At 37.2% G+C, this 24,231-nt stretch overlaps 1 protein-coding gene across 1 annotated transcript in view; it reads left to right on the top strand.

The window, feature by feature from the left end:
• The window catches only part of TOX (thymocyte selection associated high mobility group box), a 321,741-nt gene that overhangs the window by 275,503 nt on the left and 22,007 nt on the right, over window positions 1–24,231 (top strand). Inside the window, exon 5 of the mRNA XM_003802214.3 lies at window positions 13,950–14,180. Coding sequence (XP_003802262.1) covers window positions 13,950–14,180 — 231 coding nt within the window. The remainder of the gene's footprint in view (window positions 1–13,949; window positions 14,181–24,231) is intronic.

Here is a 24,231-nt window from a genome sequence, read left to right as displayed (position 1 = left end):
GTTGAGCTATAGGCGCCGAGCCTAAAGTATATATTTTTAAAAATATATATTAAACTTTCCAATAGCTCCACTAAATTTTTGAAGGTCCAGGTAAAATAGTGACTCATATATTTATTTGGCCTGATGACAAAAACAGGACTGCTATAATAACTGTTTTCTTATTCTCTTAATGTTCTGGCCTCGGAGTTGGGGGGCTTGATCTTAGAGAGACAACTCTTTTCAGAGATAGCTAATTTCTAGAAGTAGTAAAGGACTCCTCTACTAGACCCCCTTTTACATACAAATCAGTCAATCCAGAGCCATATGCCAACTGTTTTCTTTGTCAAACCCTCACATACCAAGCCTATATTCTCCCTCCCCTATCTCACCTCCTGAGGTATCAGAAAAACAGGGATCACTGCCTATAGCCCAGAACCCGCTGAAATTATTCAACCTGCCCATTCCCAAGCACGCTAATCTCAACAGTAAAAGTTCTGGACATGCCTTGTTCTTGCCCTTTCTCTGCCACCTGACCAACCTGGTGCCTGCGCCACATACTGTGCCTCCCCTGTAGGGATCTGGGGTAGAAAGTTCATAACAATCATTTCCACACCTGCTGACTTTCCAGACCTGATTAAAACAAGTCACAGGTATGCTTCAGAACAGCTGAGCAGCCAAACATTGCCCTGCCAATCACTCCAACTCCACTCTCTTTCCCTGTTGTTAGTGAGACAGTATCTCATAAGTTAGGTAAAGAGACCAGAGGAGACTAATTGATACCACATAAATAATTTACTGGGCAGGTGAAAGACTGGCCTTTAACTGGCCATTTAGGGGGCAAAATGCTTTTCCTTAGAAAATATGGATTATTCTAATGGTCCCTAACAGCCAGTGAGTACCTGGGCTTAAACGTGAACACCAAGAATTTGTTTGTGGCCAGTGATTTAGGTGTTTGGTTATGCAGGGATAATTAATGTCAATTTTCCGAACAGAGATGATATGTACTATATTGTAAGGGGAAAAAATTAATCTTGTGCTCATAAAAAGATCCATTTGTGCATCTGGATTATATCTTTATCAGTGTTCATTGCTGGCATTTCAGGAAATTAAATGCAAAATTAGTAGCATCTTCTGACAGTAAATTTTATACAGGATTATTCTTAATTACAACAGTGTTTTCCACACTCGTCAGTTATATAGTAGGAGAGTAAGTTGAAATCTGAAATTTATAGAGTTAACATTTCACAGGTTCTAACATTTGCTATTAACCCTTGTAGTACATATTTTATAATTTATGTGTTATAAGCTTCCAGGCTGCTATGAAAATTTGCCAGTGAGTGATCCTGTTACTCACTAGCCACATCTCAGGTAATTTGTAGTCCTTTATTAGTAGTTATGTGAGCACTGTATAGTTAGAATTTTTATTCTATAGCAGTAAATTCCTGAAACACTGATTGTGAAAGTTTAGGGATGGATTTCTCAAGAATGCACCCATTAAAATGACTTTCTATCTACACAAACATTCACAAAGTCATGTTTAGTTTAAGTGTATTTTCCATCTTAAGAAAATTCACCCTTCCATTCATTCCAACCCTACACACTGTCTTCACCTTCTCTCCAACTCAGAATCCTCCTACTTATTTATTAAATTTATATTTATTAAAAGGCTAGAAAAATCCTCCGATAAAAATGCTCAAACATTCTTCACAGTGAAGGATTAAACTGGAATTATTCCTTTATATGAGAGTAGGGTTTATTTGGAATATTGTAGTGCAACAGCTCCAGTTAAATGTGAAATAGCATTAAATCAAAAAGATCATTTAAATAATTTCTAACAAGTGAATTAAAAAGGAATATTTAGTTCCACATCAGAAAAGGCAGCTTTTAAAGCTTCCCTCTTAACACTTTATGTTCTCTTTAAGCAATTACACATTGATTTCAGTTTATCTAATTGAACAATTAAGTGAAATAAATCTGTTTTGACAGAGAGAAATATCGTAAATACCTTAGTAAAATAAATTCCCCCCTTATACACACTACTCATGATTTTGATTGCTGTAAAAATATGTCGACAGCCTTAAGTCATAAATGAGACATACAGTAAAGCAAAGGCATCAAAGAAATATAAACTTAGGCATCTTGTAATTCTAAGCCTCTAATCCAATATTTATAAAAGATAAAGACACTTAAAGTATCTGGCATTACGAATATCTGTCTGGCAGTTTTCCCTTTACAGAAATGATGGGCTAAGAATCACAGTATATATTTTTCCATCCTTTTACTTTCTACTTTTCTGTTGAAAGTTATCTTATATTTTATATGTGTCTGTTATAAGTGGCATATCGTTAGAGGATCTTTTATTTTTACGTGAAACTTTTATTGTACTTACATTAATATAAATACCAAGATACTTGGGTTTATTTCTCCATCTACATATGTTGATTTCTATTTACCCCTCAAATGTTCTGTTTCTTTTTTTTCTTTCACCTTCTATAATTTTGGTTTTGAGATAGAGTCTCACTATGTCACCCTTAGTAGATAGAATGCTGTGGCAAGCAACCTCCAACTCTTGGACTAAACGGATTCTCTTGCCTCAGCCTCCCAAGTAGCTGGGACTACAACGCCCACCACAATGCCCGGCTATTTCTTTGTGGCAGTTGTTCTTGTTGTTTAGCTGGCCCAGGCCGTGTTCAAACCCACCAGCCTCAGAGTATGTGGCCAGCACTGTGAACACTGAGCTATGGGAGCTGAGCCACACCTTTTATAATGTTGCTCTTATTTTTCTCATTCCAGTATTTTCCTTGTCAAGATTAGGAATTTTATACTTTATCTCTTTCAGGAGCTGTTCCTGTTACATAACCACATAAAAGTCTGAAATTGACCAATATCTTTACCATTGCTCTTGGATTCTTTTAGCTCTATATACTTTCCTCCCAATTGGGAAGTGTTAGTGTTGTTGTTCATTTTAATTATAATTTAATTGAATTCTAATTTAAAAAGCTTTATGAAACACTATTTTTATTATTTGTTCAGTCTTCTTTTCCTTTTAGATTTATTCATATATACATTTCCTTCATGTAACATCACTTTTATGCCTTTAAAATGTTCTTTAATAAGATTTGTTGAAGACACTTACCTTAAAAAGTACTTTTGCTGGGCATAGAATTCTAGATTGGCAGCTACCAGATTCCATTGAATCCTTGTTTCCATTATTGCTTTTGAGAATTGTACTACCTAACTTTCTTTACTTTGGAAGTAATCTGCCTTTACTCTCTGACTAGTTTGACATCTCCTCTTATCTTTGGTGTCTTGCAGCTTCATTGTGAGGTCTATGGATTTCTTGACATTTATCCTGAACTTAATCATTTCTGTCTTTCATCAGTTCTGGGAAGTTTCATTCACTATATTTTTTACATATTGCCCTTACCCTCTTCTTGCTCTATTTTCATCCTATCATTCTGAAAAGACGAAAGTTAGACTTTCTCTTCCTGTCCTCCATGACTCTTTTTCCCCCCAATTTTCTACTTCCTTGCCCCTCTGTATTACAGTCTAATTAATTTATTAGTATTAGTTTTCTAATTCATAATTTCCATTTCAGCTATCTCTAATCTGTAATTCAAAATAATATATTGAGGTTTTATCTCAAACTTTTTTTGTTGCTAGTTTTATTTGGTTCTTTCTCAAGTGTTCCTGGACTTTTTTTAGTTGCTGTCTCTTTGCCTGTGTATTTAATCTCTTTCTTTCCTATATTTTAAATACATTTGATTTGCTAATTTATTTCTTATTTATGTCTTTGAGTCTCTCTCTTGTCACCCAGGATAGAGTGTCACAGTGTTAGCCTAGCTCACTGCAACCTCAAACTCTCGAGTTTAAGTGATAACTCTGCCTCAGTCTCCAAAGTAACTTGGAGTACAGGTGCGTGCCAACGTACCCAGCTAATTCTTCTATTTTTAGTGGAGACTGGCTCTCACTTTTGCTCAGAATGGTCTGGAACTCCTGAGCTCAAGAGATCCTCCTGCCTTAGCCACCCAGAGTGCTGAGCCACTCTCTTTGCTAATTTAATACCTGAAGCCTTTGGCAGTCTGATGTTGTAGGTTTTAATAGCTTATTTCATTTTGTTTTTTATGATTTTGGAATGAGAGTTGATATTTATTAAAAATTCTTTTATACCTTGTTTGAAAGTGAAATCCTCCAGTTATGGTTTGTATTTGCTTGTACCATGTATCTTGACCATTACAATCTAGAAACCCACTTGGCCTAAATTTTTTCAGACCACCCACAGAGTGTACATGCAGGCTACACATGAGTTCATGCAAATGTTGGCTTTTGTTTATAAATTAACAGGAGAGGTTTCGTTCCACTCTTCTTTTGTATTAAGAAGGTCATAGGAGGACACACATAATGGAAATTATTTTACTCCACCCTTACACTGAAAGTCTAATTCTTTTACATCTGACTTTAACAGGACTCCTCCTATCAAGCATCTTGCTTTTGGCTCAGCGCCTGTGGCTCAAGCGGCTAAGGCGCCAACCACATACACCTAAGGTGGCGGGTTCGAATCCCCAGCCCGGGCCCGCCAAACAACAATGATGGCTGCAACCAAAAAATGGCCAGGCATTGTGGCGGGTGCCTGTAGTTCCAGCTACTTGGGAGGCTGAGGCAGGAGACTCACTTGAGCCCAGGAGTTGGAGGTTGCTGTGAGCTGTGATGCCACGGCACTCTACCCAGGGGGATAGCTTGAGGCTCTGTCTAAAAAAAAAAAGCATCTTGCTTTTGTTGAGGCAGACATTGTCTTCTGCCCGCTTTACCCCTTTACCTCAATTTTATACCAGGTTCAACAGTTTCTTCAATATGAAAGCTGGCTTTAGTACTGTGTTTTTTCCTCTGAGTTCTTGCTTTCACTTAGTTTTTGCCTTTAAAAGTTTATTACTAATAGACTAGTTCATCACTGCATGTTCTCTGTCACACTAGACCAAAGACAAAGGTTTTCTTCATCAAAACAAATAGGATAAGTCACTAGAACAGCAATGAAACAAACCTTCAGAGAAGTAGTTTGTATTTACCATAGTTATAAAGGCAAGAAGACTCCTGGAACTGATAAACAGACAAGTTTCTATAAATATTAAGTGAAATCAAGCACTGTTAGAACCAAATGTCATGTTACTTTGTCTAGCAATGGGATAACATATTAAAATTAGGACTTAGAAGTTGGATATTTTTGACATTGAACTATATTATGGAACTGTTCAACACTTTACAATATGTATGATACTTTTAAAAAATTTCTTGGACCACAGCAGTTAAATTAATATATGCCCCCCATTTATGTTTTTTTTAAAGTACCCTGTTTATTAAGGCTGAGCTTAACAAACTAGTTTAAAAGGAGGAATTTATAAAATTCAAACAACCAGTTAGTACCTGATTCCAAATAATTTTTCCTAAAATCCATTCAAGTAATTAATTATGCCAATATAGTATTTTTAAGGCATGTAGGTTCTCAGACATAACCCAAATGACTGGAAATACTTGACTGATTCACTGGATAAAAATAAAGTATAGCTACCTGGCGTATTATTCAGTGGCACCCTACCTCAAGAGTATGTGCTCTTTTTAAGACAGTAGAAGCCCTCAATCGAAAAGGATAAGAAGTAAATATATCACCCTACATGGAAAAATTTAGAAAAGATCAAGTGGGTCCAAAAAAATCGATCAATTTAAAGAGTAGGAGTAACATACTCAAAACCAATCTTTTCTCTTACCTTGTAGTAATTTTTCTGTATGACAGCCCAAACTTCCTATTTCACATAAAACCACTAAGTGCCTTTGCTAAACTCACCCAAAAATAATACACAGTTATGTTTGGCAGAATCAAGGATCCTTAAAAATGAAATTGCTTTATAAACCCGTGACATTGATACAATGCCCCACACTTGTGAATCATTTGAAAAGTATAGCACTTCATATGCATTTGTCTATAATTGATGTTTTGAGTCATCATATGTACTGTTATTATTAATGATAATAATAAACCCAATTATAAAATGAAAAAAAGTTTCATAACCTTGCTGATATCACAGTAACTAGATGACTTACTTTCCCTGCCTATTTGAATTTATTCTCATAAGGGGATTTTAGATGGCATAGTTTAGAAAGAAAAGAGAGAATGAATTTAGCAAAATTTTCACTTACAAAAACAGTACCATCACAAAAAGTGCTGTTATATGTCTTGTTTCTATGGTGAAGATTTTATAATATTTACTTTATATGATAAGAGTTATAAGTGGAGTTCTGTGTTGTTTGTTCAGCCTATTATGCAGATGGTGCTTGATTAAAATCTATTTTAAACTACAGCGATTACTGCAAGACAGTATGCATTAAACAGCTTTCCCAGCTCCATTAAAGGCTTTGGGACCACGGCAGTTTATTTTAAATATGCTTATAGACGTTTCAAACTTCTCCAGGGATGTTTCAATATCAGTGATTCTCTTTCCTTGATAGTCTTAACTCCTATACTCCAGATTCCTAAGAACTATTAGCCAAGCAACTCCGGTAGCACATGCTTTCTTAAAGTGAAAGATTATTGTTTTCTTGTGATAAATAAGTTAAATACATCACTATAATTAAGCAATAAGACATGACAGGAGGTGAATTACCAGAAGCGTAAGGGCACCTCTAGGGATTTGAGAAATAAATCTGTGTCTACAAGAAAGTTACATGAAGCACATGCATCTGTGTAAAGCTTATTTGTAATATTTATTTATGAGTAATATTTATCTATGTATTTGTGTATGTATTTATTCATTAGTGCTTTAATTGATTGTGGAATAAGTCTGTGGATAATCAAGGCTACATTTTAGGGCCTTTGCTCAGCTATGTTCTTAGTTGTTGTGATTTTTATACAGTTTTTCAATGTGCTTCAAGTTTTCTTTGCTTTGTAATTGTAAGCCTTTGCCCAGTGGTATAGAAGAGTATGATAATATTCTACATGCAAGGCACCACACTGATGCTGTGAAGGATATAAAGATTACTGGGGCCTGTTCCTTCCTTTCAATATGCACGTCATCATGGGAATTTATATATTTCATACTATATAAGTTCTTCTGTATTCTAAAGATTATAATGTTGGAATAAAATTTAACTCTTAGTCTTAAAACCTTATTAACGTTAGCACTCCTATACTCTGAAACAGCGTCAACCACACGACACTGTACTGTCTAGTACAGGACTCACTAGTCATTTATGACCGATTATGTTTAAATTTAACGAACTAAAATTAAATTTTAAGAATTTAGTCCCTCAGTTACACTAGCCGCTTTGTATCTAGTGGCCACCCTTTAAATAGCACTGGGAACATTTTTCTATTATTCCAGAAAATTTTACAGAACAGTGCTGCTCTAGACCTTAGAAGACAGGGCCTCTTCGAAAATGAGGGTATGAAATTATGAACATCTTTTCACTTATGTAAGAAGTCAAGATCCAGACGCTACCTCAAATTAAGATCAAGGGACAGATTACAAATCCATTTAGCTATTTTTCCACCACAATCGTATTTGTCATCATTGTGTTCATTCCAAATAGTTTGTGGTCAAAAAAGCCAGGTAGCTTTTAGAGTACAGTCCGTTACTGGCATGTGAGTGGATCCAAATTACAAATTGCTTTCTTCAGGGAGGTTTTGCATATGAGCAGTGACCATGCATTTTTCGTATATGTGATGAAGCTACATCCAGAAAGTGAGCCTTGCAAGTTCCCAGTCCATTACACAGAATCTAAAATGGCAGCTCATTTCTGCCTCTTTACATGAGAAAAGTGAAATATATTAAGACCCTTACAGAACAGGAAGTATTTCCCTGTGTTCATGAAACAGCCTTGTATTTCATGGAGCACTGCCCAAGTACTTGGATACATTAGTCATCAAACCACAACAGGGAATTTTCATTCCTTTATATTGCATCCTAAAATAGCAAACATATTGTGAATACCCAATAATCCTTTATATAAGAATATTGAACAATATAATAAAAAATTCCCTGGGGGGGGGCGACTGTGGCTCAAAGGATTAGGGCGCTGGCCACATATGCTGGAGGTGGCAGGTTCAAACACAGCCCCAGCCAAAAACTGAAAAAAAAAAAAAAATCCCCTCCAAGGTACATCATATTAAATAAAAAATTGTATCTTTCATCTTCCCCCCTCCCCCCGCTCCTTATGTAAGTCTTTGGTGAAAGTCAGGGCATTCTCTTAGAACATAGTTCAGTTCTATTCTCAACTGTGTGAATGGTCAGAATGTTATGATCCAAGCATACAGCTTTGGTGACCTAGTTTAATTATGGAAGGAAAGGCAGTGAATCTTGAGCAATGAATATTTCATGTGTATCCTTTAGTCTTCTCAGATGCCAGTTTTCTTGCATGACAGATAATTCAAACCAAGGTTAGCTGTGAGTATTTATTTGAGACCGGGTCTTGCTCTGATGCCAAGGGGTGTTATCCCAGCCACTGCAACCTAAAACTCCTGGGCTTGAGTGATTAAGCCTCAGCCTCCCAAATAGCTGGGACTACAAGCACATGCCACCATGCCTGGCTAATTTTTCTACCTTTTGCAGAGACAAGGTTTCACTGTGTTACACAAGCTGGTCTCAAACTCCTGATCTCAAGGTATCCTCCTGTGTTGGTCTCCCAAAATGCTAGGATTACAGGTGTGAGCCACTGTGTGTGCCCAGCCAATATGAGTATTTAAAGAGAAGGCATAGTATGTGGTTGACTAAATGTAAATCAGTATGCTCTTGCTTTTAGGCATGGCAAAGGCAAAGGTGATGTGATGTTATGAGACTGGCTGGAAGTCTGGCTTTACTGTGGGCAACACTCCAGTTTTACCATTTAGTGCCTTTCAGGTACTCAGGTCAGATATGCAATGAAGCCCCAGAGTTGCACTCCTTAATGAGAGCTTCTGAGCCTTGAAATGGTGGAAGCAGAAGTCATGAAATGCTTGCTCCCACTATAGGGAACTCTGATACTGAGCAAGACTACATTCAGCTCATCCTCAAGGACACACCAGGAGGACAGATAAAGTTTCTGGATAACTAGCCAAAAGGGTTGGTTATATGAAATTATTTAAAGTTTCCTATAGGGTTGCCATACATTGCCTCAAATGGTAATTGGTGGTTTTGATACACTTGAGCTTCTTACGGGCTTACTGCATGTTCTCCCGCTTCACCAGGTTGTCCCTAGAAAACAGGACCTCATTGTCAAATGCAGGAGGACAACATCCTCTTTCCATTACAGCAGAGAGTCACACATCCAGCAGATTTGAAGCTTGTGCTAGATTGTACAAATACAATTTTAAAAAGGAAATAGCATGAAGATCAGTGGTTAGCCCACAATTTTGGACAGTAGATGAGAGAAATTCTCTGGGTGCATTCTGTGCTCCCATAACAGAATATCTGAGACTGAGCAATTCATAAAGAATTTAGATTTATTTCTTACAGTGCTAGAGGCTGGGAAGTCCAAGGTCAAGTGGCTCACATCTGGTGAGTGCCTTCTTGCTATGTCATACCATGGTGGAAAGCAAAAGAGCAAGAGAACATATGGGTTAGAGAGAGAAAAGGGGAGAAAATTGCCTTTTCTCTTGTTTTTGTTTTATCCAGGCCCCAGCCAATTCTATGATGGCCTCCCACATTGAGCGTAGATCTTCCTCACTTAAACCAGCAAGTCACATGCCAGTGTCCTCTGGAAACACCCTCACAGATACACTCAGAAATAATGCTTTACCAGCTACCTGGGTATCCCTTAATCCCATCAAGTTGGTGCTGAAATTAACCATCACAGAAACTATTTAAATAATTTGGGCAAATCTCTTACATCTACATTGCATGATAAGAAATTTATCTTTAGGTTTGACATTTGACTATTTTTCAAAAAGATTGATATAGTATGCAATCATGAGTATTTCAGTGTGTCAAAACTGAAATAGTTAATTTCATTAATTTCTTAATTAAGATTTAAGATGAATCTAGGCAAGACTACATATTCCATATGGATAAGCATTCATTTGTCTCCGCACTTTGTTGCCTATTTCTAAATATTCCCAATCTTTGATGAAGTATGCCCTCCGATATCAGGATCATTTCTTTTTTTTTTTCAGCTTTATTAAGGTATAATTGTCAAATGAAACTGTACATAAAGTGTGCAACATGATGATTTTATATACATGTACATGGTGACATGATTATCACAATCAAGTAAATTATCATATCTAGTTCCTTTTTGTAATGAGAACCTTTAACATCTGCTTTCTTAACTAATTTTGAATATACAATATAGTATTAACTCAGTCACTCTTAGATCTTCAGAACTTATTCATCTTATAATTGGAAGTTTGTACTCTTTGACTACTCCATTTTTAATATTCTTCATTATGGACCTTGTTGACTTATTTTTCTCTTTAATAAACATTTTATGATAATGAATGTAATATTATCATATATTATATTATATTAACAATATTATTTCATGTTATAATTTATTTGTTGTGATAGCAAGGTTAAGCATGTACTATGTGTCAGTGGAACCCATCTTCACAGCACTTATGGTCTGAGAAGGGAGAAGATTTAACACCCAGATACATTATTGTATAGTTACAAGCATTCATACATGCTACGAATGGAAACATACAGAGGTTGACTTGAGTTTGAGGCATCTCCAAGGCTTGCAAATAGAAATGTCAAATAGCAGTTGAATCTTCTATGTGTTCAAAACTCAGGGAAACATGAACTTGACAATCATCTACCCACAAATGGTAATGGAAACCTGGTGTACTTAGGAGATTACCTAAGTACAGATCCACAAGAAAAGAGGGTTTACAGCAAAAAGTAAAATAAAATGAAAATCAGGAATGGTACCTTTTAATGGCCAGGTAGAAGAGGAGAAGGAATTTACAAAATTTTTCTGGACACAGCAAGGTAGGAGTAAAACCCACAGCAAGTGATGCTATGGAATCAGTGGAAGGGAGATCTCAGTGAGAAATCAAGTAAGGGGAAAACTTAAAAACTCCTCATATTTAGCATTTTATGGCCATTGGTGAACTTATCAAGAACTAAATGTGGTAACAGTAAACTGAAGGAAGCTACAGTGGCTGCCCAAGGCCAGCACAACCACTTGGAAGAGTTTATGAAAAGGGGACAGACATGGCTATTTGTTGGGCACAGAGACAGTTTGCTTGTTTGTTTATCTCTCAAGGTATTTAAATGCCAGTTGGAAGAATAGAGCTGAGAAGGGTGATGGGGACATTCTTCCACTCGAAGGTATTTGATTTAATTTGTGTAGAGTAAGGCCTGAGCATCAGAGTATTAAAAGCTTTCCAAGTGATTTTACGTTGCAACCAGATTTGAAAACCATCATTCTAGGTCATAGATTCCTATGTGTTAAATTTACAGCTATTCTATCAGTTTGTCTAGTATCAGCTCAGTACCTGAATGCTAATCCCCTCAAAGGTTTACATGGGGGCCAATAATTTTACATGACCACCTGTCAGCTACATCCCAAGGAAGTTAGCATTTGGTCTTGATCTATATTCGCTTGTGAAGTCAGGTCAGAGCGTCCTGTCCCCATGGGGCTCTTTGATCTGCTCCAGTGGACAATTTCAGAATGATAATCTTTTAATATCTTTCTCAATAAAGACAAAGAATTCACTTAGCTTTTTTTCTATCTCCTTTTGGTGCTTGGGCATATCATCCAACCTGATCATTAGTTATCATATATTAATGTTAAAAGTCTTTCTGTTCATTCCATTAATTATTTTGAAAGTTTCTGCCACGTCATAATTAATATTTGAATACTCTTTTAAAGGTTTAAAAATATATTAGCATACCATCTTAGTAATCATAAGAGGATACTATAACAGTTTTACAGTAGGTGAAACAGAGGCCCAGAAAAATTAATTTAAGCAGAAATAGTACAGAGAGGTCTTGAAGCTAGACCCCCTGAGAACACACCCAGAGGCCCCTCAGTGTATCATGCTTCTATTCCTATGGTGACAGTTATTTTTACACTAATACCTCATCTAACACTAGAAGGCGAGGATGCAGACACTGCTTTGATAGTGACAACTCTGTCAGGAGACAGGGTTCATAGACTCTGTGGGTGGGTGAAACCAGTGGAAAGGAGTTTTCACACACAGCACTACTTCATACCTATATAGACTCATAATTTTAGAGTTGGAAAGGAGTCCTAGCCAATCCTTTTTTTATAGAGGTGGATGAAGTGACATCACATCTAATTAATAACAAAGATAATATTCAAAGATGTCTGAAATACATTCAGTGTACTTCTCCCCAGTTGTATAACAATTAAAATTAATCGAAATACTCATACTTGAGGACAATGGGACAAATAGAATCTACTTTGAAACTAAGTAAAAAGCTGTTCTAGAAATCTCTGAAAGCTAGTTTCTGGAGATGCTATCTCTAATATGGTAGCCAGTTAGTCACATGTAGGTGCTTAAATTTAAAGGTAAAATTTAGATACTTAGTCACTCTAGCCACATTTCAGGTATGCTGGAGTGACTAAGGCTAGTGGCTACTATGTAAGATAGTCCTGATTGGAGAACTTTCCCATCACTGTTGAAAGTTCCGCTGGACAACACTGATGTAGGGCCTAGATTATGCCTTTCTCTAAACCCATAAGTATTGCTAGATTGTCCCAGCATTCCATAGACCTACATGTATAGTCATGTAATGTCAAAAACCATTGGACATTATTTTTTGGAAATAATGCATCCATGCTTTTAAACTCATAATTAGGAAGACAAGAATAAACTCCTTAGAAAAAAAAAGTTAGATTATTCCTTCATTGGAGTTACTATAAGAGAAATCTGCTTTCACAATTATAATTAAAGATTTAAAAAGTTAGGAGATTTAAGGAATAATATTTAATAGTATAACAATAATGTAAAAAGAGTCAACAAATTTTTTTTTAATTTTTTTTATTAAATCATAGCAGTGTACATTAATACTATCATGGGGTACAGTGTACTGTTTCTGTATACAATTTGAAATGCTTTCATCCAACTGGTTAACATAGCCTTCATGTCTTTTTCTTAGTTACTGTGTTAAGACATTTATATTCTACATTTAGAGAGATTCACATGTACCCTTATAGGATGAACCATAGGTGTAATCCCACCCTCCCCCTTCCCCTCCCCTTCTTCTCCCCTCTCCCCATATTTCTGGGCTAAAATTGAGTTATAGCTTTCCTATGAAAGCTATAAATTAGTTTCATAGTAGGGCTAAGTACATTGGATACTTTTTCTTCCATTCTTGGGAGACTTTCTAAGAAGAATATTTTCCAGCTCCCTCCGTGTAAACATGAAAGAGGTAAATCTCCGTCTTTCTTAATGGCTGCATAGTATTCCATGGTGTACATATACCACAATTTATTGATCCATTCGTGAATCGATGAGCTCTTGGGCTCCTTCCATGATCTAGCAATTATGAATTGGGCTGCAATGAACATTCTGATACAGATATCTTTATTGTAGTGTGATTTTTGGTCTTCTGGACTAGCCCATATCACAAAATCACAGATACTGGCATGGTTGTAGAGAAAAGGGAACACTTCTACACTGCTGGTGGGACTGCAAACTACTATGATCCTTTTAGAAAGACATCTGGAGAACACTTAAAGAATTAAAAATAGACCTGCCATTTGATCCTACAATTCCTCTATTAGGTATATATCCAGAAGAACAAATTTTTTTAAGCTGTTAAATTAAGCTGGGAGAAGGATGAATATGAAGACTGCATGAACTTTGCAGTTTTATCTGGAAAAACATTAACAAAATCAAGTCTCCATCAGGCTGGCCTGTGTTTATGTGATGTGTGTGGGTGAGTGCACATGTTTAAGTCTCAGGAAAACAACAGTATGACTTGGCCTCGAGTTTTCCCAATTTCTCTATAATTCTGTTTTTATTTCCATTTCAGATTAATGGTGGAGAGAAGCGGCCTGCCTCTGATATGGGGAAAAAGCCAAAAACTCCCAAAAAAAAGAAGAAGAAGGACCCTAATGAGCCTCAAAAACCTGTGTCTGCCTACGCGTTATTCTTTCGTGATACCCAGGCTGCCATCAAGGGCCAAAATCCAAATGCTACTTTTGGTGAAGTCTCTAAAATTGTGGCTTCAATGTGGGACGGTTTAGGAGAAGAGCAAAAACAGGTAAAAAGGGAGTCAAAATGGAGTGGGAATACAGGAGAGGGGAGACAGTGTCTGCACTCTAAAACAACAACTTCTGAGGACTTCGGGGAAGTCTTCAGGTTGCAGAACCCAGGCTGAGACTGTGCCCACCAGCACCAGTCTTTAGTGACGTTCCCATGATGTTATCCTCCTTTATTGCTCCTCCACAAATAGCATGTTAGTTCCTTTGTTCCAAAGTTTATATAGTGTAGTTACTGTTGGCAGGACTTTCACATATCCCAGCCAGGATTACATCATTCCTTAAGTTGCCAATGTGATCATAAAGACTGAAAAAAAAAAAAAATCCAAAAAGTATTTTGAAAACTGTCCACACATCTCTACAGCACTTATTTTCCTTTTGTCATCAAAACCCTCTTTCCTCTTTGCTAAATGAACCTCAAATTCAAGGGTTTCTCCCCTTACCCCTTCGCTAAAGACCACCAAGGTTTGTTATTCAATCTCCCATATATATTTATACCATATTTCTAGGCTGTGTTAAATGGGACCAGATGCCTGGTTTTCTTCTTCTCTTGTGGATTGCTGTGGTATGATTGAGGACCTTGCTTAGGGAGGGCCCAGGAGACATCACAGCCACAGCACAAGTAAACCAGAAGGTCTCAGGAAGGACAAAGCAATATTAATGTCATGTTTCTAAACCAGGGAGTAGATGGCCATTGTCACCACCAAAAATTTCATTGTCCCAAAGAAAAAATTGAAAAGCAGTATCATTAAAATAAGTCTTTAAAAATAATTTGGATGAAGCTTCAGCCATTGCGGAATACTGAATTGCATTAATGATATATTAGTCTCATATTTAATTCTTAATAGAGAATTAACCTTTCCTCATCATGTCCATTAAAGTATATAAAATTTGGAAAACCTTGGACTTATTTTTGCATGTATGAGAACCTATATATTGCGGGTCTGTAGTATATCAACAGTTATAATGTGTATAGTGTTTTACACTTTTTGCATCCTTTACATTGTTTTACTCAATACTTGTAGATATACAGGTAAATTATTACCCAAATTTTGCATATTATGAAGTGGGGCCAGATAAATTAAATATATACATTTATTTACTTAATAAATATTTCTTGAGCACTCTGGTCCCAGGTACTATTCTAGGCACTGGGTTGAGTGATTTATCTGAGGCTTCTGTTGCGTTGAGTGATTTGTCGAAGATTACCTGACTAGTACACAGAATTGCTGTGACTAGAACTTGTCACTCAACTTACATTTCTTTCCTAACCCTAGAAAACCAGTGACAGCGGCAATGATAAAACCAGTTGTTAAGGAAACAGAACTTGCTTCCTCAGTTTCTTCCCCATTTTTTTCTGTAAGTCAAAGCCATCTTCTAGAGTCTGAGGTCTCTGTACTTTTTCTTATGTCCTTTTCAAGATTGCCAGGCTGAGGGAATGCCATCCTGGGAAAGCACAGGCCTGCCGGGTGGAACTCTGTGTGCAAGTGTTATCTTGAAGCCACTTCCCTACTAAGAGGGTGGTGGACATTGTGTTATATGATTCTAATTAAAACCTAGTAGAACTGTCTCAGGTTTGGACACTGGTTTCGATCCTGACACAGATCAGTTTGCTCTGGCACTCGTAAATAGGAGGTGTGGTTCCCAATTGATGCTGGACGTGCAGGATGGAATTTTAGTGACTTCATTCCTCCGCTCAGCAGAACATCACTGACAGAGAAACCAAGTGCACATCAACCAGGAACCCCACCCCTTCCCTGTTCTCTGGATCCTCTGTGATGCCACCTATGAGGATGTTCTCTGTGCCAATAAGCCCTCTGTATATTCTCAAATATGCACCTTCAAAGCCATAGGCTCTTTTGCTTTGCAAGATGAAATTTCCTGGAGAAAGCATCCAGAAATCGATTCCCTTCCCTAGGGCTTGTGTGTAGCAACTGTGGTTATCTGTGCAGGCTCAGCCCCCCTCCCTTGCCCAGACCACTAGACTGCACTGGAGCTCTGTTCATAGCCTCATGTGTTCCACTTAGCTTCTCCTTTGTCCAAACCTTCATTTGGAGAAACATCAGTAGCCACTGCTGCCCATCTCACTTCTCTTATTCACCTCCCTGACCCCAGTTACCTTTTATTAACTACTCCCACATTCATTACCAGTGGTTTTAAAAGAGGGAGGTCACAAAGACCTTCCCTAGCCCATGATTGGTCCATCACATTATCAATATTAAAAAATAAGTGCCTATACTGTGTTCCTGGTGGAAAAGAATAATTTTCTTACAAGGAAAATTAGGTAGTTCTTGCAGGCAAGTAAATATGAAGCAGCAGGTTTCTTATTCTATCACAATAAGGCTTTTTATTTTTTCCTCTACATTTTATTTTGGCTTCCACACACAAAATTAACTGAATGCCTTCAACATGGGGTTTTTATTTTTAATATGGCTAGAGGGGAATATTAAGATAATTTTCCACATTCTTTTTGTCTGACCATGTGAAGCATTTACAGACCCCAAAAATAAAGGACTCACTACTCTCAGTTGTAATATTAAACAGGGAAATTACTCCCATTGTCCCATTCTGGCTTTCAAAATTGAGTCTGAGCCATCCTAATGAAGATATGATTGAAATTATGACATAATATTCATGATTTTTAATTGCACACATATGACAAAATATTTCCCTCTTTCTCTTTCTCATTATATTTCTCCTTTAGTAAGTAACTTATAATGAGTCCATCTTTGCTTTCTCTGTCAATGAAAATATAACAGTTGGTGTTTGATGGGGGAAAACTCATTTTATAAAGGATGAACTTCTGTAATAGTTGACCTATATAACTCATTAGGTATTATCAATCAATTTCATAATCAAAATCCAGTTGCTTAAAAAAATTATGCCAAGATTTTCTTATACAATGCCTTGACAGAAATAACTCTTTTTTCCTTATAAAAATAAAAGTATTTTAAAACTTGAGCACCTGTTTTGAGAGTTACCAAGATAAGATATTGCTAGGAGCAGTCTGGGTCACCCTAAAATGGTTTGTCCCTGTGCCCCTCTGACTTCACAGGAGTTCCACATAGGCTGTCCTTTCCTCATAAAAGATGATTTTGTTTGAGAGCAAGACTGTAGGTCATGCTGGAAGGTATGGTTTGAGCCATGCATAGGATGCAGGCCCATCCCACGGACAAACAGAGGAGGGTCAAATGAATGAAATTTGGACAGTGCTAACTGAAGGGACACTTCTGGGCCACTGCTCTACTGGTCCATGGTAGCCCTTCCCTTAACGGTTTGCAAGAGTTACCAACAAAGCAAGCACCTGCCCAGGATGCAGGTGGGCATCCAGAAAATTTCCACAGACTATCCCGAAGTGTTCTGACGGTGTACTGCCACCTGTTCTCTCCCTTCATGGGGACTCATTGTGCCAACATACTATAATATCTGTTTCAAACTTAAATTCATGGTATTTTATTCTCATTTAATAAGCAAATTGGGGAGCGCACAAAAATGCTCTGTATTTTTGAGAAAATATTCCTGGAGCAGATGCGAGGCAGATGAATAAACTTCAAAACTTTGGACAAATGTGCATGTTTCAGAGCAAACCCACGTGATGGTACTGGCATTGTGCAGGCAGCTGGTTTGGGTGCAAGGCTAAGATTTCACATGCCACAATTGTTCACAAATCCTGTTGTCATAATAGCCCACAATTATGAACAGCTACAAATATAAACACAAACTGGGAAAAATGGACAAAATTATTGATGACTTATTGGGGGCTCCGAAAATTACAATATTTCAGGAAAAACAGCTATTAGTGAGATTGCAATTGAATGTTTTCTTGACAGCCAGAGGGGAGGTGACTGACAGAGCTGCTGTGTGTTTATGTCATGTGCTTCCCCATTGTGGAGTATGGGCAGGAATGGGAAGCTTCTGCAGAAGGGCAGGTCTTTATTTTCAGAGTTCATAGTGAGTGAGAAACTATATGTACTTTGGTTTCTGTGAGGAATCTTTCAAAGAAAAATCAAAAGGAAGCTGAAAGAAGCGATAAAAATCCTCAAGGAGCACAAAACCTCCCTTATGAATCATTCCTACCAAAGCTCCCCCCTCCCAAACTCCACTTATCAGAGATCTCTTCATTTTAATATTTTGGAAGATGGTCCTGAATCTGGAATGGGAACAGAATTGTGTTTGAGATTCCAAGCGGGGGTTTTAAATGCTAATGACTCGTAAGACAATGGAGAGCCCATTTCAGAAGCATACTAAGTTGCTTGGAAGGCACCAGATGGAGAAAGGGAAATAAAACATAAGTATTGCTGTGATGTGGGTCTCTGCTACTTATCTTTCACTGACTGAAGCCTACAGAGAAAGAAAAATAATAACTTAACAACATCACGCCCTTTGTATTAGGCTCCTTGGAGTTTTAGCAACCCTCAGCATCTTTTTTATGAGTTCCAGCTAAATTTCCTGTCTCTTTCCATTATTACTGAACTCTCTGATTCTGGTCATTGCAATATGTCTCTAGGTTCACGATGACAATACAGAAGAAATCAAACCCTACAAAATAAAAGAGGCTGCCCCACTTTGAAGCAGAAAGTGTTGGTCCAAAGAGTTACAAAGGGTTCTTGGGTCCTCTTTAGCCACGGAAAGTCAGCTCCTAAGTGGAAAAGGAAAGTCACCTTAAATCAAAACCAGATGTAAATTACTAAATGAACCTTAAGTTCCTAATTGGAGACACAGTCAGGCTGTAAGACATTTAGCAAATTACAAACAAAATGTTCTTGTTTACATTACATTAAATGGCTTTAAAGCTGCAGCCAAAGAGCTAAATAAACATGCTGTTATGCTAAAAACGGAGTGGAAAGCCTATTCTGAGTTTTGTGGATTCAAGAGAAACCACAGCCCACAAGCCCAGAGTCTGGATTTTTGTACACTCTTGCCCTGTCATGGAAAAGGGGAGTGGATTTACCTCGAGATCCAGAGCGTAATGAGCAGATATCACTTGCAGAGAAAGTGTTTGAATACTGTAACATATGCCTTCTCTCAGGATGCATAATTTATACCCAAGGATATTAGCCATAGCAGTTCAGCGCAATAGCAACACCTCATTATTTTATTCCTCAGTATTTATTCCTATGTTTGACGCCTCATGAAATTACTGTTAATGTGTTTATATAAGGGCAGATCTGACACAAGTGGGAAGAATGTAATTTCCTACTCATTCTTTCCTGCTGCTGTGTCCTCTTCCCTGGTAGAAGTGGCAAGTGTAAATAGTTAATTTGCTTCAATTATGAGCCTGTCCTGCTAAATTAGAAGCAGCAGGGATATGAAGAGCCAGAATTATACTTATGAGGCAGCTGACAAATCCTCTGAGCCCACAGTATCAAATCATTTCCTCCTCATTGGTGCTCAGACACCCACTCCATAAATGCTGCCAGCTTCCCCCCACCCCTTATCTTTTGATAACATTTGGATTTTATGTCAACAGTGCTTAAGAGTAACTAAAATCCTGTTGCACTGTAACATTCATACATTGTTTATCATGGCCATTGCCTTAAAAACATTATGCTTTTCCCCCATCTTTTTAAACTAGGAGTAAGGAGATGTAAAACAATTGTTCACTTAAAAACAGTGGAAATGAACTTTATATTCCTATGAATTTGAAACTGAGCAATTAAAATGATTGTGTGAAATGAGGAGCTTATTTTACTTCTTAAATCCAGGTATATGTATGTACGTGAATACATAGAATTATTGGTACATAAATGTGATTACTGCATGCCTCCTAGGGTATTAGCATATGTAGTACATGTGTGCAGATGTTTACATGCTTACACAGTGGAAGCAGACATTTCATTTGAAAGTTGGCAGAGAGATAATTTGAACATAACGCTCTTAAACTATGCTGTGCTTTATGGATTATTTGAAAAAAATGTTTGGGATGAGTCACATATCTATATATCAGCCCAGTATTTGCATTGATCTACATTAGTTTCGAACATGCAAGTCAGTAATTCATTCTTAGCAATCGTGCTAATACTGACCCATAGAAGTAGAAAAGTGAGCCCAGGGATTAAACACTCAATAAATACTTCCCGAGTACCCATTCCATACTAAGCACTGCCCCACAGTCAGCCTTCAGCAGTGAACAAAAGAGATCAGGCCCTGCAGCTGTGTATCTGAGAGAAGCACCGAGGAAGTTCTCATGGTCAGAGGACCCACTGAGCAAGCAAAGATGGATCTTTGGGGCCGTGCCTGTGGCTCAAAGGAGTAAGATGCCAGCCCCATATACCAGAGATGGTGGGTTCAAAGCCAGCCCTGGCCAAAAACTGCAATAACAACAAAAATAAAATGGATTTTTGGATACCAGCTGATCTGATTCAGCTGTGGTTCACCAAATACATGCTGTAAGATACTGAGTAACATAATTACCCACTCCAGTCTGTGTATTCTTATCTGTAAAATGAACATTATATGGCCTGACATAAAAAGGTGCATACAAATGAGGCATAATTTTAATACCTTTTTGATGTTGATCTCATAGCTTCGATGTCCCATACCATAGTGGGACATATTAGGCACTCAGCACATTGGTAAGTGTAATTGAACACCATGCTTCCCCTGGTCATCCTCATTTAATCAGAAAATAGATTTTGTAGCCAATTGGGCGGTGGGGGAGGGGGTAAGGAACTTCCTTCTGATTCTCACCACCCTAGAAACAGGTCATAACAATATTGCTAAGATCATTTAGATGGATCAGATTGTTCTCAAAAGGAATTGATAGAAAGATTTTTGTCACATCGTATGTTTTAAATCCCCTAAATACGTGACAAAGTGAGACTTTGTCTCTAACAATAAATAAATAAATAAATAAATAAATAAAATTTAAAAATCCCCTAAGTACCACTTTATAAAAGATCTTTGAAATTTGGAACACTTAAAAAAATGCTGAGCAAGTTACACAAGATGAAAATTTAACCACATTTAAGGACTAAGTTCTGTATAATACAGACATATACTCATTCTAACTGCCCTAAATAACAACAGCCTTGAAGGAAGCTGGAAATTTTAAATTTCTAAAGGATATGGCAGGGAATTATGGTTACATTCTTATTCCTTATACGTAACTATACTTCTAAACATTTTCTATAAATATGAAATAGTACTGCAAAGAAACTTGCATGTCAAACTAACCAAAAAGAAAAATGCCTTTTAGTTTTGCAATAGAATCCAGACTGGAAGAATTTTATATTTTTTCTTATTATTGTAAAGACTGTTGAAATAAATTATGACTAGGGTCAGAGCAGAAATGAAGGAAGGAAGAAGGAATTAAATGGTATTTATAAGATTTTGCTTTTCTGTATGAGATGGATGGATTGTTTGTTAGGGAAGATGCAGAAAATAAAAGAATGAAATGACAGATTGCATGAGAATTTCCGTTCTGTTGAAGTTTGTCCTCACCACTGATAGGGAACTCCTAATTTCATTAGGGATTATTAGCCTATAAAAGCACGTACATGGTGACATTTAGAACATTTCAAAAATGACTCCATGAATCACTAGTCATGCAACAGGATTTGGATTCTCTTGAATTGCTATTTAATGACTATCTACTAATGTTTCAGGTTAGCCCTTATGTATTGGTTTAACCACTGAGATGCAATCCTTAGATAGGATCTGGTAGCTTTCTTGGAATAACAAACCACAGCCTATAACTAAGTTAGGACAGTGTTTGGATGAGCTGGAGAAAATGATAAATGATGTATTCGGATTTTTAAATCCTCATCTGGCCAACTTTGCACTTTATTTCAAACAGCTGTGGCCCATTTGGAAGCCATTTTGTAACTCAACTAAATACTAATATTTACTGTCTGAATCACATACCTTTAAAATATTTGTCTTTCCCTGAGAGTGAAGAACCATTTCTTTTCCAAACTTAATGTTGACATAAATCAGACCTATCCTCACGGGTTGCAAGATTCTCACACTTGATCTCTGCAGTTGTGGTTTATTGCCAGATGCAGTCCCAGGAGATCTTTGATTTCTGCAATTTCTAAAGAAAGGACTTTATCCTTCCATAATTAGAGGCTTTGAAACATTTTTCAGAAACTTCTTACAATAATAAAATAATTTTTTAAGTATCTGTTCTAGAGTAAAAATTTCCTACTTAACCTGCATGGGGAATTCTTAGCTACTGTTTCCATGCTTTTTCTTCAGACATTTCTCTTAACTACAGAATTCAAACAGCACCCTTGTCCAGCGTTAGAAAGTGACATTAGAAAGACATAAAGAGTGTATAAAATTGGCACCATCAAGTAGTTCTGACAGGTGGAGATTCTAATTATTGTTGAGGAGACAGCCTCAGATTTTCATTCTGGCCTGGGCTACTCCCCTTTAAACACAATTACAGAAAGCTACCTCCTGAAATTACCCCCTTTGGATTCTCCCTCAGAACATCTGCAGCTATTCAGGAAGGAGTGGATCCATCAATCCATGTAACGTGACATGATGAGTTTACTCTTTTCTAAAGTGGTGTTTAGGCACCTTTGCAATGATCCCACATTGCTGATCATCAATAGCCAATAGGGAGCCATTTGTAGAAAACAGGGTATTTTGAGCACTAGTCAGGTAGCTCCTAACAGCATCGATTCCGTCATGAAACCGGGGCCACACGTTCAGCCGGAAATGCATGGAGTTGGCCACCTTGCTTCCTTGGTTATTAAACAACAAATTTCAGGAAAATTAACACTGTGTGATGTTAACAGCCAGTAGCCCAACAAACAGCCAGCAGTATGGTGACACTGTTGGCTGTTTTACTAAAAACCAAAGAAAGAAAGATGATAGAGGCTACACAGGGGCCAACTGGCAATAAATACCACAGTCTCTGCTGCTGCTTAGAAAATGCCACAAACCAAAGGTGTGTGTGTCATATTTGCCTTTGAAAGCAAAACGAACCTTAATGAGAAGAATGGAGAGTAGCATATTAGTAAAATCAGGGTACAACAGTGTAGGTATACAAACATGTGTTACTATCGATGGTGTATTTACTAGTATTTACTTCAAAGTCTTGAATAGGTCTTCCATCTGCATAGGAGAAAACCTCTTAAAACAGCTTTTAGGGTATTAAAAGCAAATGTAAACATTGTCAGTTGAAAGTCACTAATTACAAATTATATCTTGGAGAAGAGGATTAAGAAAAAAACTATAAACAGAAATCTGTCTCTTAAGAAAAAGAATATATCAGTAAAAGCAGGAGAGCTCTGTGTTTCCGATTGCGGCCGCGCTGAGGCACACAACACAATGCATTTATTTGCTTTCTTGTGTGAATTTCAAAATATCTGAATTGGACTTCCAGTAATTAGTTCAGTAGATTTAGAACCCTCCTGTACCTGAACCAAAGGATTTATTGACTTATTGCTTTTAAAAAACAAAACCAAACAAAAATCTCCTAAATGGAATTGTTAAAGTTCCTTTAGTTTCGCACTTAGTAAAGATGGCACAGTGATTATATGATAATATTGCTTTAGTTTTTAGTGGTTTATTTTAATTGGTTTTTATTATGCCAAAATGCCAGATACAAAAGTCAAGACTGAAGACCTCCCTTAAGGACAATAATTAACCCATTCGTTTCATAGGGTCCTGTTGTAATTCTGTTGACCAGGTTAATCATTTGTTTAACTTAAGTAAAATGTTCTGCTTTAATTAATATATTCCCAAACAATATTTCTCACCTCTTGAATTTTGAATTTTTCATAGTTTGTACTAAGCTCAGTAGACCACAGTCAATATTGCAAACCATAAATTGACCTCTGCTGCCAACTGGCAGATATTTGGTCTTTAAGCATAATTTATACTTAACTACTCTGACTAATTCTAAAGCTGCTTTTCTCTCCTACTGAACTGTGTGTCTGTTTTTGAGATCAGGATTACAAAATACTAGCTGGGCCTTATTCTCTGCTATAAAATTCAAGGTATGGGGTGGTGCCTGTGGCTCAGTGAGTATGGCAATGGCCTCATATACTGCAGGTGGTGGGTTCAAACCCAGCCCCAGCCAAAAACCGACAAAAAAAA

The sequence above is a fragment of the Otolemur garnettii genome, unplaced genomic scaffold (genome assembly GCF_000181295.1).
Source record: "Otolemur garnettii isolate 467f Iridium unplaced genomic scaffold, OtoGar3 scaffold00237, whole genome shotgun sequence".
Classification (NCBI taxonomy): domain Eukaryota; kingdom Metazoa; phylum Chordata; class Mammalia; order Primates; family Galagidae; genus Otolemur; species Otolemur garnettii.
The sequence above is the reverse complement of the archived record's forward strand: the minus strand, read 5'-3'. Positions and strand labels throughout refer to the sequence as shown.